We start from the raw sequence: 20,348 nt of genomic DNA, 5'->3' as shown, positions 1-20,348 counted from the left end.
GTGATTCTATAGATGTGTGTGTGTGTAGTCATAGTTTTGATCAACACATTTGTAAGTGCACGCAGTGCTATGCTGTGTAAGCACTTTTGAATTCAGGACTCTCTTCATCATGGAGAATAGACTTCTTAGGGGAAGGAAAAAAAAATTAATTAATAGAAATAAAAATGAATCTGGTCGTTTCTCCAAAACAAAGCATAATTACTGAGAATAGTAAGTGTTCTAATTGTAATTCCAGAAACCTCTCATGGTATTTCTTATTTATTTATGTAGCAAAACGCATGTGAAAATTTCAACTCCCTGGTCTAATTAATTCTGCTCACTAAGATTCTGACTGGCAAGTCTTCTCTAGGCTGAGCTTTTGTGGTTTTGCTGTTTATATATTTCTTAATTATTTTGGTCAAAAAACTCTCTCTATGCTCATTCGCCTCGATTAATTTCACTCAGTTATGACTGAATCCCAAGAAAAAGTCTTTTAAGAAGAATTTTAAATTAGTTTTTGCTTTTTTACCTGCTAGACTCTTTCACTGTTTTTGCCAGCATGTCTGCTTTTTTGGCATACCTGCTTTTGCTGCCTAGATTGTGTTAGTTCTTCTCTCAGAATCAATAGTGAGCAGCTTGCAACCAGATGCCCGATTAAAAAGTTAGCAGACCTTGAGTGCAATTACTTCAGCTCTATGGCATTCACGCATTAAACCCAGTGTTAATTGTTTCCCATTTTTGTAACGATCCTTATAATAGGATAAAACCAGAAGAGATCATTTCTTGAAGTTAAACCAGCAGAAAATAAAGACATTTACTCTGCTTAATCATCTCAATATGAAATTAAAAATAATCACAAGTAAACATAGAGGGTCTTTGTGTTAGAAACCAGTGAAATTTGTCATTAGTACAGTTTGCATTATTCATTCACCAAATTTATTAATTGTTATATTTGAAAGCAGGATTGAATAAAGCAGTTTCTGAATTGCTGGTTTGAAGGGGTTTCACACCATTATTATATAAGAAATGTTTAGATATTATCATAGGTAAACATCCATATCATGTACTGTTTATAAATGTTCATAATTTTTCCAGAAATGAATAGATTTATGGTTTCATTTGGGCTACTCATGTACTGCATTGCATGATTTTAATAATGACTTTTATATGTTTAAAGAAATCCTAGCTAAAAATATCTTTGAAGTGACAATAAAGGATAACCTGGAAACACAGCTGAGTGGTATCACAGACTAATGACTTCTTTTAGGATTAAAGCAACCCCTGTAATTATTGGAAAACTTTCATTTAGGTATTTTCATAACAATTTAATAGAAGTTTTTATGCAGAATATCCTACTCTCACCATTACTTTATAGTGGGTCTTCCTATGTTGAATTTCCCAAGCATGCACTACCTGTTTGCAGGTTAAATACCACGAGGTTTTACAAAGAAATGTTAAAAAGCGGAAGGGAAAAAAGTAATTTCTGTTTATGATTGTTTTAAAAATCAAAGCCTGAAAAAGCTTATCATGAAAATACAAGTCTTTACCATAAAATTAAAATTAGGAGATTAAAGAAAAGAAGCCAAGGAAAATCTGCCACTTTGGGGGGCTTTTTTTTTTCTTTTTTTTTTTTTAAGGTAAATCTATTCCCAGAAAGAACCAGAACGCGTAATGATTATGATCCATCAAGCAGGACACAACCACCAACCATAGTACTCATATGGAGCTGTTACTGCTACCTTTGTTATTTCCCCATGGCTCTGTTGTTGTCTTTACTTCATTGAGTCTTCAATCAGATTGTAAATTTTCTGAGGGAACAACATTCTTTCCTATGTTATTTGAGTGTTCCTTCTCATAGTGCCACTCTTTCCTTCCAGCCTTTCCCTGTTAAGTGTTAAGCTTTTTACAATCAACTAAATTGAAATTATAAATTTATTTCTTCCATCTCAAATTATAAAATGATAAAATATTTATGTTTGGATAGCATTTCCATCTGAGCATCTTAAATTCATTTGCAAATATCATGTTAGCTTTCATGAGAGTCATGTTTAACTGAAAAACAAGGCAATGATCTTTCCCACTTACCAATAAGCAAAAATGTTGAGTGTTTCACTTCACTGGCAGATGACAGCAGCTGGCCACTGTCAGGAGGTTCTCAGTACCTACAATATAGACCCCAGGTACCTGATTCTGAGTCTAATTGGAAACTTTTGATTGATTACAGAGACTTAAATGAAATCTGTCACAGAGTCAGCCTTCTGATGCCATGTTCTGTACTTTGACCATGATTACCTTCCATCCCCAGTGTGAGAATGACTACTTATATTCCCTCACATTAGCTACTCTGTCATTTTCAGTTTTGCTTAGAAACTCAGTATTGAATTCTTTAAGATGCTACTTGTCTGACCTGGCCCCTGATTTTGCTTGTTAAGATTCAGGCTAACATTCCATATGGTGCCCTCTACAAGGGCCGCACAAACTGGACCTGTTTGGTGTTTTGGCATTTCTAAGGAAAGTGCCAGCTGTTAGGCTTTGTGCTTGTTACTGAATATCGTTTGAGATGATACTAGTGGGGAAAGTCCTAAAGGATATTTGGCATTACTGCTCTGATGAATATCTGCAGCCAGTGTTATTGAGTAAACAGTTTCATCTGCGCATGAAATCTTATGCAGAAAAAAAAATAAAAGGACAAAAGGAAAAGAAATCAAGAAATTAGAGCACATCTGTCTTTCTTTTCCTTCCATCTGTCAAACCAGGGGATGTACCATAACATTTTTTTTCCTACTGTAGAAAATATCTGGCTTCCTTGTTATGAAGTTAACTACGTACAATTTGGTGTTGGATTCTTTTTGTTACTTTTACTGCTGTTGTTAGGACTGCTATTGAAAATATACTATCCAGAGTGTCTCTACTTCCAGTTCCACAGATTTTGAACTACGTATTTGCCTAAGTCATAATGATAAGTAACCTTGCCTCTACAGAGGAAAGCCCATACCCTCTGGTCTTTTTCAAAGTGCACATAAGTAATTTCTCCAATATGTTATACATACATGTTTTAGGCCCTTGTTTGCATTAGATGCAGAATTAATTGCTTAATCATTTTAATTGTATTCCTTTCAATAAAAACAGATACTTACAATAAACATTAACTATGAATATTCCTATGGAAAAAGGTAATTTTGCATTAAGCACTTACCCAAATGTAATTTTACATGCTTTTTTCCCTAATTCTAGGAAATATTCCAGAAAAATGCCTGATACCAAAGACTGATCTAATTAGCTTACCTGCTGTTTTTCTCCATTACATTATTATAGCTGTTTTCACTCTGCCTCAGTGCAATGTCTGTGCTGTTTTAAGGAGCAAAGGGAATACATCTCTGCCAAGTAAGATTTCTATGACTACTCTGTAACCTGCATATATATGTGAGGAATGGCCTGACCAAATGTGATGCATGCTTGACACTTAAGTATTTTGGCTAGTCTGTCATTGTGTAATGGAAGTTTTAATTGAATAATTACCTGTCAGTAAAACCAGCAATCCTTACTGCAGTACAAGGCCTCCATTACCTTCTGAAGTGTAACTGCAGGATTTAGCCTTTAATGAAACCTGCTGTCTTTTCATACTGAAATTTCGATCTCACTTTGACTGCCACATAATTTCTGACTATGTTTTTTTTTGGCCATTGTGTAATTCAGAAATTGAGGGCATGCTTCATATATAGTTAATTAGTTACACATAAGAATTTGATCTCCATTTAGAAACTATAAAGATAAGACATTAAAATACTATATATTTCATTGATTCTAGGAAGTTCAAGCACAGGAACCTGCACACGCAAAAAAAACACTGACACACAAAACACTTCATGTCAAATCTAAGTGATAATTTAATATACTTAAAGCTTGTTTAAGAAACCATAATCAGATTTAAATATTTATATCCAAAGAACACTTATTAGCATATACTGAAAAAGAAAATCCAGCACTACAAGGCAAAAATATTAGATTATGTATGATAAGAGTCTTCACTTATCATACAAAAGGTAATATCTGTGAATAATGTGATTTAGATTAAACGGGTTGGTAAAGTCAGAGACATTCAGAACAATGACAAGAAAAACTTGAAATTTTATTGGCTTTAATGTTAGTGAAAGTGTTGATAAACAAATCCTAATCCATTGATATCAGAGGTAAACTTTCCAGTACCTTTACTAAGTTCTAGGTTAGGCCTGTGTTTATTCCTTCTACAAATGAAATTCAAAGTTCTGTGAACAAATATTGAAGTCTTTATTTCAGAAAATTTTCTCAGCCTTGAAGTTGTTTTGCCTGCTCTTTTCACTGCTTTTTTTATATTACTAGTAACTTATCATGGTTTAAACCCTAGCCAGACAGCTTGTTCACTCCCTCCCAGTGAGTGGTGCCAGGCTGAGAGCAATTGAGGGCCACCTCCCCCCCACCCCGGGGCTCTCCCCTTCCCCACTCCCGGAGGAACGGGGAGGAGGATCGAAAGAGTGCAACTCCTACGGGTTGAGACAAGAACAGTCCAGCAACCAATGTACAACACAAATCACCACCGCTACAACCAACGACAACAATGATAAGAGAAAATAACAAGGGAAGAGAATACAATACCACCCGCCAAGAAACGAGCCCGACCCGGAAGCCCGTGTGCTTCTGGGTAACTCCCAGTTACCCCCCACCCCGGGCATGACATGCTGTGGTATGGAATACCTCTTTGGCTAGCCTGTGTCAGGTGCCCCGTCTCTGCTTCCTCCCGGCTTCCCCTCCTCCCTGGCAGAGCATGAGCCTCACAAAGTCCTTGGTCAGGGTAAACATCACTTAGCAACAACTGAAAACATCAGTATCACCAGCACTGTTCCCAGGCTGGAAGTCAAAACACAGCACTGCACCAGCTACCACGAAGGAGAAAAATGACTGCTACTGCTGAACCCAGGACATAACTGTAATGTAATAATGACAACTTCTTCCTCTGCTCATTCTTTCTAAAAATAACCAAACCAAAACAAACAACAAAAACCAAAAAACAACCCAACCAACCAATTCCCCCCCCCCCCCAAAAAAAAAACACAAAAAAACCCAAACAAAATAACTCTCCCTTTCAGATTTTTTCTGAAGCAGGCGTGGTTATCTACCATTTTTTGACTTGTTATCACCCTATTTGCAGTTCCTGTGGAAATACATCAGACTTACGTATCCCTGATCTGTCAACAACAGAACTCAAACCAGGGGGTTTAGGTGCCTTCTTTATATGTCTTGTCAACTCCTGAAGACTGAGATAAGATGGCTTGCACAGGCACTGAGCTCTGTTATGTATTCTGCAGTTTGATAACACTTTAAATCTCCAAGTACCACCATGCGTTTTTTTCAATCTGTCATAGTAGCCCATGTCAGAAAGGATCCTGACATGAGAAATTGGTATTAAACCAATAATGTAACTCAGTTCAATTTGTCCATAAGTGAATATAATTTATTTAATAATTGCTCTAATGCTGAATTCACTTTCAGAAACATGTCCTGTCTGTTCTGTAGATAGCTAGTAATGTAAACCAGAATGTATCATGACATAACAGCAATACTCCTAAACCGTTGGTTTAGGTTTAGATAAAACATCTTTGGACTTCTTTTTTTATTATTCAATGAAAATCAAAGAAGCACAGGCCATGTGCATATCCAGTATTTTTGTGAAGTCCAATTTCATTCATTTGTGGCTCTGATTTTCATGCTTTTATTTATATTAATATTGAAGCATAAAATGAAACAGAAAGTGAAACATAAGGTTTGTGCTTGTCAGTTTGCCTACTGAAAAGCTAGCATTTGCAAAATAAACATAACATACCAGTGAAATATTAGTAAATGCTGGGCCTAAAAACAGTCTTTGTCCATCTGTATTAATAGAAGTGTTCATGTACTCTAGGTGCAAAGTACAAAAATAAGTCCACCAGTTTTAAAACTGAGATCAAAAGTGATGACATGCAACAAATTATGTGAAATGAGAACTTGCTAGTATGCACATTTGGAAAAAATATGGACTAATCACTAAATGGTTTACATTCAAAACAACTGCCCAGTATCCTGCTTTCTTCATTTTGTAAGCAGATAATGTTAGAGAAGTCACAGGGCAAGATAATTCAAAAGTCTGTAGTTTTGACTATTTGACTTGAATCTATTTCCAACAGAAGCTAAGCAGTAGATAGTTATTACCACCAGTCGATGTAACTTGAAAGATTTCTGCTAAGCTATTCCTTTAGACCACAGAATGAAAGAAATTCACCAGTGTGAGTTCACTTTCCTCACACTAAACTCAACTGGCACAAATTAAACCAGATCATCGATACCAAAACATGGACTATCAAAATTACCTTTTGACATATTCTAAGGGGACCCTGGGCATTGGCATAATTTTTTAAAACTACCCATATGATAGTCAGAGTTGTTGTTTTCCCTGTAACTTTTAATGTGACAACAGCATGACATATGTAGTTTGTGGAAAATACTGAAAGTTGGATGAAGTCAAATAATAATAGTGATTCTTGTCAGCTATCATTTAGCTTCTACCTGAGGCCAGCAGAAATTGTATTTCTAACTACTCTCACAGTAAAAAAAACTGTAAGAGTATCTGATGTTTTGATAGTACAGTATTACCACTGTTGTCTCTGTGTAGCTGATTTCCACAAAGTCCTTATTTTTTTCCTCTTTCTTTTCTCATCTTGTTGGTTAATAAATGAGGTTTTAGCTTTATAACTGGCTAAGCCGCTGAAGTATATTTTGTTTTTTTTTCTAGAAGTCTCTGTGTGGAAACACCTTAATATGCTTACTTTTCATTATGCACCTGTAGCAGAGATTTAGTCCAACAGTCAACATGGCACAGGAATGAAAGACCCATTAGCAAAATGAAAAAGCCTATTCAACCATGGAAAGTCCTAACACCCTCTGTGGATTTAGTTTTTTGAGCTTTGACATCATAAGATATTACCAGGCAGATGTTGTACGTAGTGGAAAAAGAATGTAGTTGGCATTTGTAATATATGTTGTTCTCTATAGAATCCTAAGTGAAAAGCTGGGGATTTGTTTTTGTTGGTTTGGGTTTTTGGGGTGGGTTGTTTTGTTTTTTTTTTCTTTATCACATGTTTACATATGCAAAATGAGAACCCCAAGGCTTTGGGAGTACAAATAAGAAAACAAAAAATTAGAAAACTGCTCTTAGGAAAGCAGTTCTTAAGGACATTCTGTTCAAATAACAAAACATAGGTAATACATTATTGCCTAGTTCCTTTTCTAGTACAGATGCAGATATTTTTTTAGCAGAGGTGTTTTATTACCTTATAGCATGTGCAATTGATTGTGATAATAATATTAGTTTCAAAATTAAAATATTATAGAAACTGCATCTTTCCCAGGATACATCAGCTTAACTGTATTATCCTTGATAATTGTGTCCACTTTCAGCTTTTGTAATTTGGATCCATTTATCTAATGTGACAGGTATAGCGTCCATTGTTTCAATAGATGTAAAACTGCTTTCTAGACTCATAGCATGTAAAAGGTTTTATCCTCAAAAGGCAATGCTGCTGCTGTTTCTGCTTTCCCTGCTTGTAGGAGAAGACATGACTGCTGACTCAGAATTAATTGTAACCAGTGAGCTGCCAGTGACAGATACCCATTGCACACGCTAGTACTAGTTCAGAAGGTGATATTTTAATGCACTAGTTACCCTACGGCATCCCTACATTGAGAGCCTCCTTCCTTCCTTGCCTTCCTGCCATCCCCATGCTAATACAAGATATCATAATCTTTATGAGAATTTGTTTTTTCCTGCATATTTTAATCCTTGCTTTATTGAGGAGCAATATGATCTTCTTAATTGAATTTCCTCTAATTCACATAAATAAATAAAGATTGACATCACAATGTTACTATGAATACTGGTTATTTCAAGGTGTGATCATTAAAGGACTTCAAATTTTTCTTTCTCCTTTTTCTTTTTTTTTTCTTTAAAAACACTGTTAATCTGACTACCTTTCAAGCCCTATGATACAAATCTTCCTAATGGACAGCTGGTTGTTTGCTCCTAAATGTGTGGATTTTGAAGTACTATTTTCTTCCTTTTATATACACAGTTAAAACCAAGGTTAGTTCTATTACAGAATGAGGGCTGCATCACCTCATACAAAAGATTGCTACATTTGCGCAAAAGCTGCGGCCTGCTTGATTTCCTATGTCATATGCCATACTAAAGAAATGGAACAGAATATTAAAGTGATCTTTATACATCTTTCTTTTTTCCTGAAGATCATTAGAAACTTTCCTGCTTCTTGGTACTCTGCATATGTGCTGTAGTGACTGACAGTGTTGAAAGCATAAATATACAGCACTGTGTAACACAAGAATTATCAGCTTTGACTATAAGATGCAGTATCAAGAATGATTATTGATGTGCTACCACATCTATCAGTTTACTCAATACAATTAAAAATTTTAGTTGATGTAATGGTTCTGTAAATCATTAAATATTATAAAAATAATTTATGTTAACATTATAAATATAATCACAGATATAACAGTCAGTATTTTCATAGACAAAAGTAATAGGGTTCTTTTTATAAGCAGCCTCCAGATAATCTATATTCCTCAGATAAAACATATTCTAAATTTTTTTTCTCATATTTAAGAATGTAATTTATCATTAAAAGAAAGTCCCTGAAACTTTATTATGATGTTCACACTACTGAAGCCAGATGAGTTTTAGAGAACGTAAATCAGGATAAATTTATAATTAAACAGTTGTTGCTACATTTTAGTTGATCATATACATTATTGATCAACACATGATTTTTACTAATGTAAAACTTATCAGAGTGCAGAGAAGTTATGCTGGTTATTGTTATAATTGGTACAGTGCTTCTTCAATTGAATGCACTTGTAATGTGCGTTATCTGTATTGCTAGAAGGAGCTCATCACCAAAATCTAACTAAACAAATCAATTGAAGTTCACTGAAGTCTTTAAATTACTAAAGATCACATAAAATATAACTCTATTACAACTAAATTGTTTATATGTCAGCTTCTTTGCATGCTGTAATACAAATAAGTTCTTCTTATAAAATGTGCCAGAGCAACAGGTAAGTCAGTGTAGTATCTTTTTGACAGTGAGAACTGTTTCTTCAGCTTCTTGTATTCTAAATACTTAATGGCAGCTAAAATTTCAGGTGTTGAATGTCTAATGTTAGGTGCCAAAATAGTTAGAGGCAGAGTACAAGGTCTACCTTTACTTGTATGACTTTGGGCATTTAAATTTTAAAACTCTGATTTCCATGTTTCTCTCTATTGTCAAGCAGTATATCAACACAATTGTCAAAGAAATTAATGTCTTAAGTTGTCTAATATGTAAGTTTACCTAATCATCTGTAGTCAATGAGTACAGACATCCCACCCAAAAAGGCATTTACTGTTACTTTGCAATCACGTATTTTTACAAAAACTATCCCACATATAACACTAATTTTTAATGGGTATCTACATATAATTGCATCTTCAATTAATCCTTTCTCAGTGTTATTTTCCAAAGAGTTTCTGCTGAGAAACATGCAATAAATATAGGAAACTATGGTTAACTAATGTCTAGCCATTTGGGTGAATAATGTTTCTGAACATTAGTTTAGTTGTTTACTGGTAGCACACCTGGTTATTTTCTTTTATGTTTTATTGTGTACAGCATTTTCCATCTCTTCCCCCCACTTGCCTTTCCATGCATCTGAAATAATAATTTGCATAACTGTGGGCATAGAACTAATTTCCAGAGCCTCAGACAATTAATTCAGGAGAATGGGGGCTAAGACTCAAAATGTTGAGGATTTATTAGTATTTTACCAGACTCCTATGTTGAACAAGGCAACACTCTGATTTTGACTAGATTAAATTGTAACACTCAGCTTTCCTGTTAGGTCACATTTACTTTGCAATCAGGATGATCATACACAGGTAACAATGCTCATTAGAAAAATGAGCATTTGCCTTCTGAATGGATATTAGGAAGGAAAAACTTAAACTAAAACATATAATAGTCCTGTGTTTATTGTCTTTAGTTAGAGGTTTGTCAGTATTCAGAGTGTCCAATTAAAAAAAAACAAAAACACCCAAACCAAACCAAAATCAAAACAACAAAACCCAAACTGAACCAAACAAAAAACCCTGAGCACATAAAATCCAGTGAAACTCAGTAATACTTTATGGCACAAAGAGTACAGTTTCATGAAATAAAATGAAAAAATATTACCCCATAAGCAAAAAAAACAACAAAAAAAGTGATATTACAGCAACAAAAATAAAACCATAGGGTTTGACTGCCAGTCTCTTCATTCACTTCATTCACTGTGCAAAACTAAAACAGTGCAAAACTAAAACAACACCCCAACCAGAGAGACTGTTCTCCACATTTAAATGTGCTTGGGACCAGAAGGCAGTCACTTCTTCAGTAGGTAGATTGTAATTTATAATGTTGTGATAGTTGATTAAATTTATGCATCATTTTAATATATTACAGAGTAATTTACTGATTTCTATGAAATATTAGTATTGCAAAACTGAGCAGAAGAAATCAAATGATTGTCTGTATAACAAATATTTATATTCTGAAATCAGTAACAACATTGTTACCTTAGGGGGAAAACCAAGTTAAATACCTATCCACTCCAGCTATTTATATGGGTAGCATAGTATGAAGATGTACCATGAAGATGCAGTAGGAATTGCTTTTTCTTTTTTCATTCTTAGTTTAGCTTGAGAGCTTGATGGAAACCTTATCTATCTCCATTATCTTTGTTCTGTGGGGAAGATATCAAGATGGGCATGGAGAATGGATTATCCTGTGATGCAAGCAGGATCCTTGAAAAAGGACTGTCATGGGGACTGTATGAGGGAGTTAAGTTTTGATGTGACAAAAAAAAAATAGCCCATTTCTCTTAGCAAATTGCAGGGATCTACAGCATAATTTGTAAATAACACAGAGCCAGGATTACGGGAAGAAGCGAGAGTGGCTTTTACAAAGAAAGTAGAATGATTTTTATCTCAGATTCATATTCTGTAAGCTTGAGTGAAACATGAAAGAAGAATATGTGTATAAGTGATCACTAAGCTACATTATGCAAAGCCCTGTTTAAGGTGCTTTGTGGCCTTCCTGCAAGATGCACTGCAACTACACACTTTGAAAGAAACTCACAGTACCAAAGTACATTTTCGTTAAACTTTCCAATTTGGAAAACAGAAGGTAGATTGTCTATTTTAGAGAGTTTTCATTAAGTCAATCAGAACTGGAAAAAATATACAACAAACTATTATTTATAAAACAAAATAATAAGCAACAATATGTTGATGCAAACACCTTGCCAGTTCTTTCTATGGTACAAATAGATAGATATTTTCTGTGTAAGTTTCCTATTTTATTTTACTTTAAAAAGAATCTCCTTAACCTGGATCACACTCTTGCCATATTAAAAGATGCACTGTTTGTGCTTCCAAAATACATATTTAAGAGAAAAATGTGGTTTTATCTTGTGAAATAAAAGAACAAACTATAGTGCATTTGATGGTGGTTTAAACTATAATTTAAAGTTTGGTGGTAACTAGCATATCTTTTCCCCTCTGGAACTGTTCCTGTCATTTTTGTGTCTTCCATTTAAAATCTTGATCTCATTAAAAAAAAAAAAATCCATGTTTTCGTACATGAACCAAGAGACTCTGTTTTGATCCTGTGAGGAACAAATTTTATCAAACAGAATTCTTCCACAGAGGATCTCCAATAAAGCATTTTTTTTCTTGTGTCCTTACAACAGTGTCTTATACTTTGCACAAACATAATTTCAAGGTATTTGTCTACTGGGTTTTTTAAAATAAGTTTCTTCTCTGAAGAACTGAGTGGGTTTTAAATTTCACTGAAGTATTTCATATATAGACTCTTTGTTTGTCTTCCATAAATTGTTTTCTCAAGTTTCTCTTTAAAGCCTCCTTTTCAGCACTATCCACAAGGCAAAAGTCCCTTTGTTCGTTTTTTTTTTTTTGTGTGTATTTTTTGGGTTGTTTTTTTTGTCTGTTTTTCCTTCATAATATTCCTTTGCCATCTTAACACAGAGTATGGCATAGTTGTTCAGAAAGCAAAGGGAAAAAATTTTTGTGGATGAAAAATCTCTCTATCTGAAATAAAAGGTGTGTTATGCTTGAATATGTATTCTGATACGCAAGAACATGGCCCATTCTGTAAAACTTAATTTGACTTTCTGTGAATTAGATGTTTTGGTGACTTCTGCCTCCTGTCTGGAAAATCAAGGTCAAAAATCAAGGCTCTTAACTTACAACTATAACAAGTGGAGAAGAGGGCACTTTGTTTAAAGTACTGATTTGTAAACTCAGAAGCCAGCTCAGCTGATTAAAATTCAGCAGGTTCTATTTGCAACAACCCAGTGTAGAAATGTTTTTTTAATTATAGCTTGTTTTATAACAATGGATAGGATCTGTAGCCAAATCTGTCCCTGTGAGACATTCAGCAATGGAACAATAGTATAATTGTTTCTTGCATCCCTGATTAGCGAAAACAATGCAATAGTTGTACAAAGCTTGAAAGTCTGGTGTTCAGAGTAAATCTCACCATGAAAAAGCTCCTCTTAATGCTGATCTCTGTAACTTGTTGTTTGATTCAAACCCATAATGGGAAGTAAAATGCATTTTAGGAGCTAGCATACAATGGAAAACACTGAAAAGTTTTTGAAAACCTGTATTCCTACTTCCCACATTAAAGTTCTGTTTCCAACACAACTCGCAACTCATCTGCTGTAGGACATTTCAAACACTTAATATCACAGGGCATGATATTTCCTCTACTTTAGATTTTCAGCACTCAGGACCACAACATAATTTACTCTATTTACAGCCCACTTTCTTCCTGCGTATGAGGGTTTCTGGAAAATATGACAGCAAAAAGTTATCTCACATGCAGTGTCCAAACCTCACTAGTATTGGTCCACCTTCTCTAGAAATCCATACCATGTTAAAATTCCTTCCAGTTATTTTGCTTAAGTAAGGATTTCATTATTGTATCTTTAATGCTCTATGCCAATTTCAAAACAATATTTTTTTATGCAGTTAATTACAAATTCTGGTATCAGAATACATTTTGTACAGCAATGATTGTCCAAAATAAAGTACCTTGGTAAAAAATTTGTTTTCAGCGCTCAAAAATTATGAAACTGCTTCAGATGTTTCTAGATTTTTCCTTTCATTTTTAATTAGAATTCACAGAATCACAGAATTACTGAATGGCTGAAGTTGGAAAGGACCTCTGGAGGCCATCTAGTCTAACCCCACCTGATCAAGCAGGGACAGAGAGACTATTTTCCAGGACCATGTTCAGACGGCTTTTAGATATCTTCAAGGAGGGAGTGTCCACAGCCTCTCTGGACCACTTGTACCAGTGCTTAGTTACTCAGCAAAAAAGTGTTCCTTGATGTTCATAACTTCCTGTGTTTCACTTTGGGTCCATTATTGCCTGTCCTGTCACTGAGCACCACTGAATTCCTCATACCAAGGAAACAGAAGTGAGAAAAACAGGACAGAAGACCATGAGAAAAGCAAAATTATGAGACTAAAATATTTTTTTAAAATGTTTCCAGTTTCTCCAAATATTGTAATGAAGAAAAGTGCAACGTTACATCAAGCACAGGTTCTACTTTTTTGTGCTTGATCCAAAAGATTAGGAATATTCCCCACCCTCCATCATCCATTCCTCCCCTCCACCCAAGAGGTCTTGTTGATATTGGCATTTTCAAATACCGCAGGTGTTACTTAGTTTCACTAATTCTACAAATTAAAATTGGTAGAAAGTAGTAGGTATGCATTTGGTTTCATTGTACCAGGACAGAAGAATCTAGACCACTTTCATGTGTGGTTGATTTGGTATAATTTTGGTTGTTACTATGATTAAAGAAAGTATCAGCTGGCTGACCACCTGGTATGAAAGCAGTGAAAAAAACCCGTGTTCCTATTATGCTTGGACTATCCTTTTATCAGCACCAGTTTGCTGTCCTTTATCACCATCTAAGATTCAGAATTAATTCTTCTCTATACCTCTTGTGGGTGTGAAGTCATGCTTCACCTGGCTGAGCTCTATGAAGTCTGCTGCAATAAGTGATTGAAAGAAGAGTGATTCCATGTAACCGGTACCAATTGTGGTCCTGTTTTCTAAATGCAGCCCAGGTTCAAAAACATACTGACACAAATTGTTTTGAATTATATATTGGAATTACTTTGACACAGGTTAAAGACCTATTATTTTGACTGAATTTTCCTTTCCATTTTGGGTTTCATATAACAATGATGTGATATTTCCTGATTAAAGACTGAATGTTTTTCAGGACCTGAAGAAAACCCATATTTTTCCCTCGCTAAACGATATTTTATGATTGAATATGTCAGAGATTTTAGACTTGAATTTTGGCCAAGTGTTGTGGACCTGAGCCATAACCCCACCTCATGCTGTATATAATCCTGTATATGTTGTAGCATAATTAAGATTTTGTTGTTATTATATTAAGATTACTTGTTATAATTAGTACCAGTATTGTAGCAACTCATTATTCAGAATAACTTGATTACATCTTTAGGTTAAAAAAAAAAAAAAATTCAAAGCTACATTTAGTTGCAAAAGGGAGAAGAGAAATACAGACATCCTCTAAGCATGTTGTAGGATTCCCTTCTGAGACAAAAATCCCTAATACTCTACTAGAGACAAGAAATTCAATGTACAAGTGAAGGGCTCAGCACTGGATCAGGACCATCGGTCACAGCCTGTGGGCTGAATGCCAGCTGCTGGGTGTCTGTACCCTCCCCAGACCATGTGTGCATGGTGTCTGAGTGTGGATTCACTGGCAAACTCCAAGCTGCACCAGCCAGCAAGTAGAAGGCACTGGGTTTGGGCAGGGGCATCAGGCTGGTGGAGGGTCTGTGCTGGTATCTGAGGGGACCTGTGAGTGTGAGGTGCCTCTGGGACAAGTCTGTGGGTGCTGCGTGTGTGCAGTGAGCACCCAGCTGGACCAGATGGAGAGTCAGGAACCCGTGGGCCAGTAAGGAGGGCTGGGATCTGGGCAGGGGTGCTGGGCAGGGAGAAGGTCGGTGCTGGTACTTGGGGGATCCACAAACGTGGATGTGCACATGAAACTGGGAGTGTGGTGTGTGAGCTGCATTAGGGAACTTGTGCCTCTGCCAGCCCAAGAGGAAGAGGGAATGAGGCTGGCTGTGCTGAGCCTGGTGTGAGTCCTGAATTTGGGTGCTGCTGAAAGCAGCACCTGGTCTATGGCTGGCTGTGTGTGTGTTTTGTGTATGTGTCTGGGATCCGTGCTGTTTTGGCACTGCAGCAGCTTTGCTAGTGCAGAGGGGAAAGTGGCAGACATATCCCTTTTATTTTGTTCTTATTAAAAGGAAAATGCCTGCTAGTAATTCCAATAAAATTGCTCAGGGTGGAAATTCTAGAATGAAAAAAGCTGTAAGGTAAGAAAGCTAAAGTTTGCTTAGTGATAATATATAAAGTGATAGTATATAAACTTAGGACTTCTGTTGATATAAATGAATACAACTCAGTGACTGAGAGTATCTATTTGGCTTTGCTACTACTGGATTCCAATCCTAAAGACAGTAAAAGAACTTAAAAGAAAAATGCTAATTATAAAACCACAGCCCAGAGCAAGTAATATTACATTTATTTCTATACTGAATTACACAGTAATCCAGAATTGACTTAATCAACTATCTATGTCCACCCAAGGGAAATGAATAAAAGGAAACCTGGTAGAGGATATTGATCATCATATAAAATGGTAGCAATTATCATTAACAAATAGTTTTTAATAAGAAAACATACAGTTAGTATTATTAACTTGAGGTTTTCCTTATTAAATTAAAAAAAAAAAAAAGGAAGGAAAACGAATGAGTCAGGGCCTGATGCTTTTTCCATTAATTTCAGGAAAACTTACTTTAATTTTGGACAGCTATAAGACACCTGATTTTAATTTCTTTAAAAACGGTAATTAGTGGAAGATACCTGTATCTTCCTAATGCTCTTTTATCTGCTGACTTTGTAGAAATCTGAATGTTTAGCTTAGATATAGCCCATAACTTTCAGATGGTTAATATTAATAAGAAAGTAACCACTAAACTAAACAGTTATTAAGCTTAAGGCAAACTTTGTGAATCTCCTTTTCATTCTAAAACAATCTAGCTAACCAGACCACTCAGGCTCCCTGCTGCTGAAGCTGATTTTTGTGGGAAGATGCGCTTAACTTAATTTGATTACTCTCTTGAGATACTCTTGAACTAGTTGTTTCCACTGCTTCAAAGATGCAGTATTTTGATCCATGAAGACCTGTAATACTCTTTTCATGAAACCCACGGTTGTGGTTGCTAAACAATTTGCAGCAGTGCTCTCGGATCTGGAGGTCACAGGGAATCACTGTATCATTCTGTGGCTACAATTCACAGTTGGGTTACTTCTCCAGCTGAGACAGGCTCAAATCAATAACGGTTAACTAATCCAAGTGTATACTGCAGGGTTTGGGGTTTGCTTTTTTTTCTTTTTTTTCTTGAGGTGATTGGGGTTTTCTTTTGTGTGTTTGTTTGTTTGTTTTTAAAATTTGTAATTCTGTCTCTCATTCACAGTGTTTTTTTGAACAAAGTATGCCCTGCTTATTTTTCTTTCTCTTAAGAGAGTGAAAATTGCTCATGCCATGATTGCATTCCATGATTCTTTGCTGATCATTGTGATTGCACAGATATACTATCAATCCTAAATATTCATTTTAGTTTGATAATTTATATCAGTTAATTTCCTTATAGATATGTATTTATATATCCTTCTATTCCTGCAAGATGACAAAATTTTTTATTGGTTTGTTTAACTTGGTGGACTTTTTTTTCCAGTGTGAACAGTGATAGTACAGGTTTTAACCTCAGAAATATAGTCTTACTGTATTTTCTGATGTAATTAGCTTTTCATAACATAGTTTACAACAGCTTCTGCTTCTCAGAGTTTTTATAGATCACACCTTTAAAATTATGAGAAATATACCTATCTACTGACCACCTTCTTATGAGAAGCTTACTTCACAGATGAGCATGTGCAGACCTTTGAAATTTGGCTCTCCTGCCTGCCATCTTCCCTGGGTTGCTGTAAAAGCAATTTACAAGAAAAAATACAACATGCAAACATGAAAATAATTGCTTCATATGCATTGCCAGGAATCTATTTGTATGTCAAAAGTTTAAAAAAGAAAACCAAAAACAAACAAACAAAAAAACCCCACCAAAACAGCAGAGAAAAAAATAATTAAAAAAAAAAAAGGAGAACAGAAGAGCACTAATCAGTGTGTCCTGTGCTCTTCTTTGTAGTCCCAGCGCCGTGTTACATTTCACCTCCCTGATGGCTCCCAGGAAAGCTGCAGTGACAGTGGTCTGGGAGACCACGAGCCAGTGGGTGGTGGAACCCTGATCTCACACCCTCTCCCTCTGGTTCCGCCGCAGGACGAATTCTACGACCAGGCTTCACCGGACAAGAGGACTGAAGCTGATGGCAACTCTGATCCCAACTCGGGTGAGTCACCATCAGTGCTCTGTTTATCTAAGTTGCTTTAGTAGTAACTTGGTTGCTTTCTTTTTTATACCTTTGAGCTCTGCAATGGTAGAGATATTTTTAAGCATGTGCACAAATATTTGGTCATGTTAGCTCATAATGATTGTTAGGAAATAATGCAGTTTGCCTGAAGTGCCTCATGTAATTTCAACGTAGAAATCCAGTGGAAAAAGAAAACAACTCCATACTAATTGCACAGTAAGTGAGAACAGCTGGGCAAGGGCGTCCTACAAGGTAGCAAGCTTTTCTTGATGAATGCAGCGCTGTTGCTAGTTAGCATTGGATATTGTTTTAGGAAAGTCATTCTAGATACAAAACAGCAAGGACACAGAGGTGACACTATCTGTCAGTCTAACATAGAAAACAGTAAATCAGTGAAGCGCTGAAAAATTTCAAGAATCCAAGTTTATATTGAACACCCACAATTCCCCCTTCTAGCAACAAGAAACATCGGGTTTCCTTGTTGGATTGGAATGGTATGATGTTCTGCTTTTCTGGAACTGTTGGATAGGTATTTTCATACAAATATATGTCCAGTTTGTCTGATTTGGGAATTTCTGCCTTTCTTCTTCTTTCCTTCTCCTTTATAATACCTTTACATTATTGCAGTGCTTTTGTGCCAGTCAGCACTGAAGAATGAAGTGAGGTCTTAACCAACACTATGACTAGAATTTCAGCAGCTGTGAATGGGCTGACTCTTGAACAAGAATGTATGTCTACTTAAACAAGTGAGGAGCTTAAGTGGAATTATCCTGTTAATTCTCTGACCACGTATGATACGTGTGAAAGATTTAACAAGATCAGAGAGGAATTTTAAGGCAGCATGGCATATTGGCCGTGTCACATTGGTTTCACTGACCCGGAATTGCACATCTCTCCAAAATGTAATATAAAAATCCTCCAGGAGTTAGGAAAAAATGGGCCAAGTAAATTTTATACCACGTTATCAAAAATGTAGTTTTTAGAAATTTTGTCAAGTACATTGTGCAAACATAGTATATTGATCATGATTATCTATTTGTACTTGTTACTGAGACTAACAGATTTTGTACCTGTTACTAACAGATTAGCCAGTGACTAAGTGCTCTTAAAAAAAGCTAGATGAAAAGTTTTAATATGTCTGTGGGTACACCTGGTTTAGCATTGGGAATGCTAAATTTATGGCAAATTCATGAAAATCTAACCATCAATCTGTACTGATGATCAGTGAATTATTGAATTATAGATTTTTCCACATTCATCAGACTGAATTAGGACAGACATTAAAATAGTGCATTCCAGATCTCATCATGTCTCACAAACTAAGAAGGGAACGATATGCTCATTACTGTGACAGAAATCATCCTAAGAAAGCCTAAGTCAGGAAGAGAGTAATGGCATCCATTAGATGAATTTGATTTTTATATCTTACTCAGTATCAAGCTATTGCCCAGGCATTGTGTCGAAAGTTATTGTGCTACTGGAGGCACAAATTTTTGGAAGAGATGTGAAATGGATTTTAAAGCAATTTATGGTTATTGAAAATCCTGTGACAATTTTCAGAAGACAAAAATGTTAACTAGTTATTGGGAAAAATTACTTTGTGGATATTTACATATGTTCATGGTTAAAATAACTGATGTAGTACCATTTCAACATTGTATTCTTTGAAACTTCTAAACTGAATTTCTAGTTCTATTTCAGTGAAATGTTAAATGGGTATATGTAATGGTAGACGGAGTTTCATTTCAGTGGCTGTTTAAGGATTGCTGCTTATGAAAGTACTTGGGGCATGCTGAGGTAAAAAATACAGCTATAAAGTAAGGAATAAGTCTTAATGGAGAGTCATAGTGTTACCATGTACATGTACTACTGCTAGTTTTGGATTATAAATGTGGCAGAACAATATTTTTATTTGAAATGTTTCAACTGAAGGGAAAAAAAATGCTTATGGGAACATTATCTAATGATCTTCAAAAAAAAAATCTAAACTAAAAATAGAGATTTGTCCCACTGTATTTTTATGAAAGTTTATTCTAAGTAAAAGTTTGTTTCAGCTCATAAGAATATGATATTAATCTTGATAGTAAAGTCTTTGCCTCATAGTGAGAGCAATTTTGGTTAATAGCTTTAATGCTCAGTGAATTGTGTGATTTATTATTGTACACTGTGAAGTTATATGAATAAAAATGCAGCCATTGTATCTCAATATTAGTATGCTGCTATTTTAATTATATTTGAAGAGTAATCAAGGGCCAGGTCTTCAAAACCTGAAGAAGAAAAAAAAAAAGCTAAAAATCTTGATAACATTACACAAAGGCATGAGAAACATTATTGCCACATCTTCTTGCAATCATTAGCTTCTACAGAGACACAAGAGCTACACTTATATGGTTTAATGAAAGATACGTACACAGTGAGAGTATATTCATCTAGCTAATCTTAAAATAGTGAGATCTCTAACTCGGGGAAACTGAAATGAAGAGAGGTACCGATGACGCTAGTATTGTCAGCCACACACCTTCACTGTGGTTTTGAAGGAAAGATAGCAAGATATAGAAATATGAAGTAAAAGATTTTTTTTTTTTATATGAACTTTTAGAATCACATGCGTAGTCCAAGTTTGGTTTGTAATACTCAAACCTATCTTTATTGTCAGAGGACTGTGATGTTAACTTGCCAGTTAGTTGCAACTGCCTGATA

General features: G+C 35.4%; 1 protein-coding gene across 2 annotated transcripts in view; it reads left to right on the top strand.

Moving 5' to 3' along the window:
• Positions 1 to 20,348, top strand: part of PCDH9 (protocadherin 9) — a 697,615-nt gene that overhangs the window by 434,411 nt on the left and 242,856 nt on the right. Inside the window, exon 3 of one of the 2 annotated variants that reach the window (XM_061471803.1) lies at positions 17,558 to 17,627. In XM_061471803.1, the coding sequence (XP_061327787.1) occupies positions 17,558 to 17,627 (70 nt within the window). Of the gene's footprint in view, positions 1 to 17,425; positions 17,628 to 20,348 lie in introns of both variants that reach the window. The other variant, XM_061471801.1, reaches the window with a different exon arrangement.

This window comes from Pezoporus flaviventris, unplaced genomic scaffold, assembly GCF_033815535.1.
Source record: "Pezoporus flaviventris isolate CSIRO_AGI_PZ_B2104156 unplaced genomic scaffold, CSIRO_AGI_Pfla_v1 ptg000068l, whole genome shotgun sequence".
NCBI lineage: Eukaryota > Metazoa > Chordata > Aves > Psittaciformes > Psittacidae > Pezoporus > Pezoporus flaviventris.
Note: the sequence above shows the minus strand (reverse complement) of the source record. Positions and strands in the feature narration are given on the sequence as shown.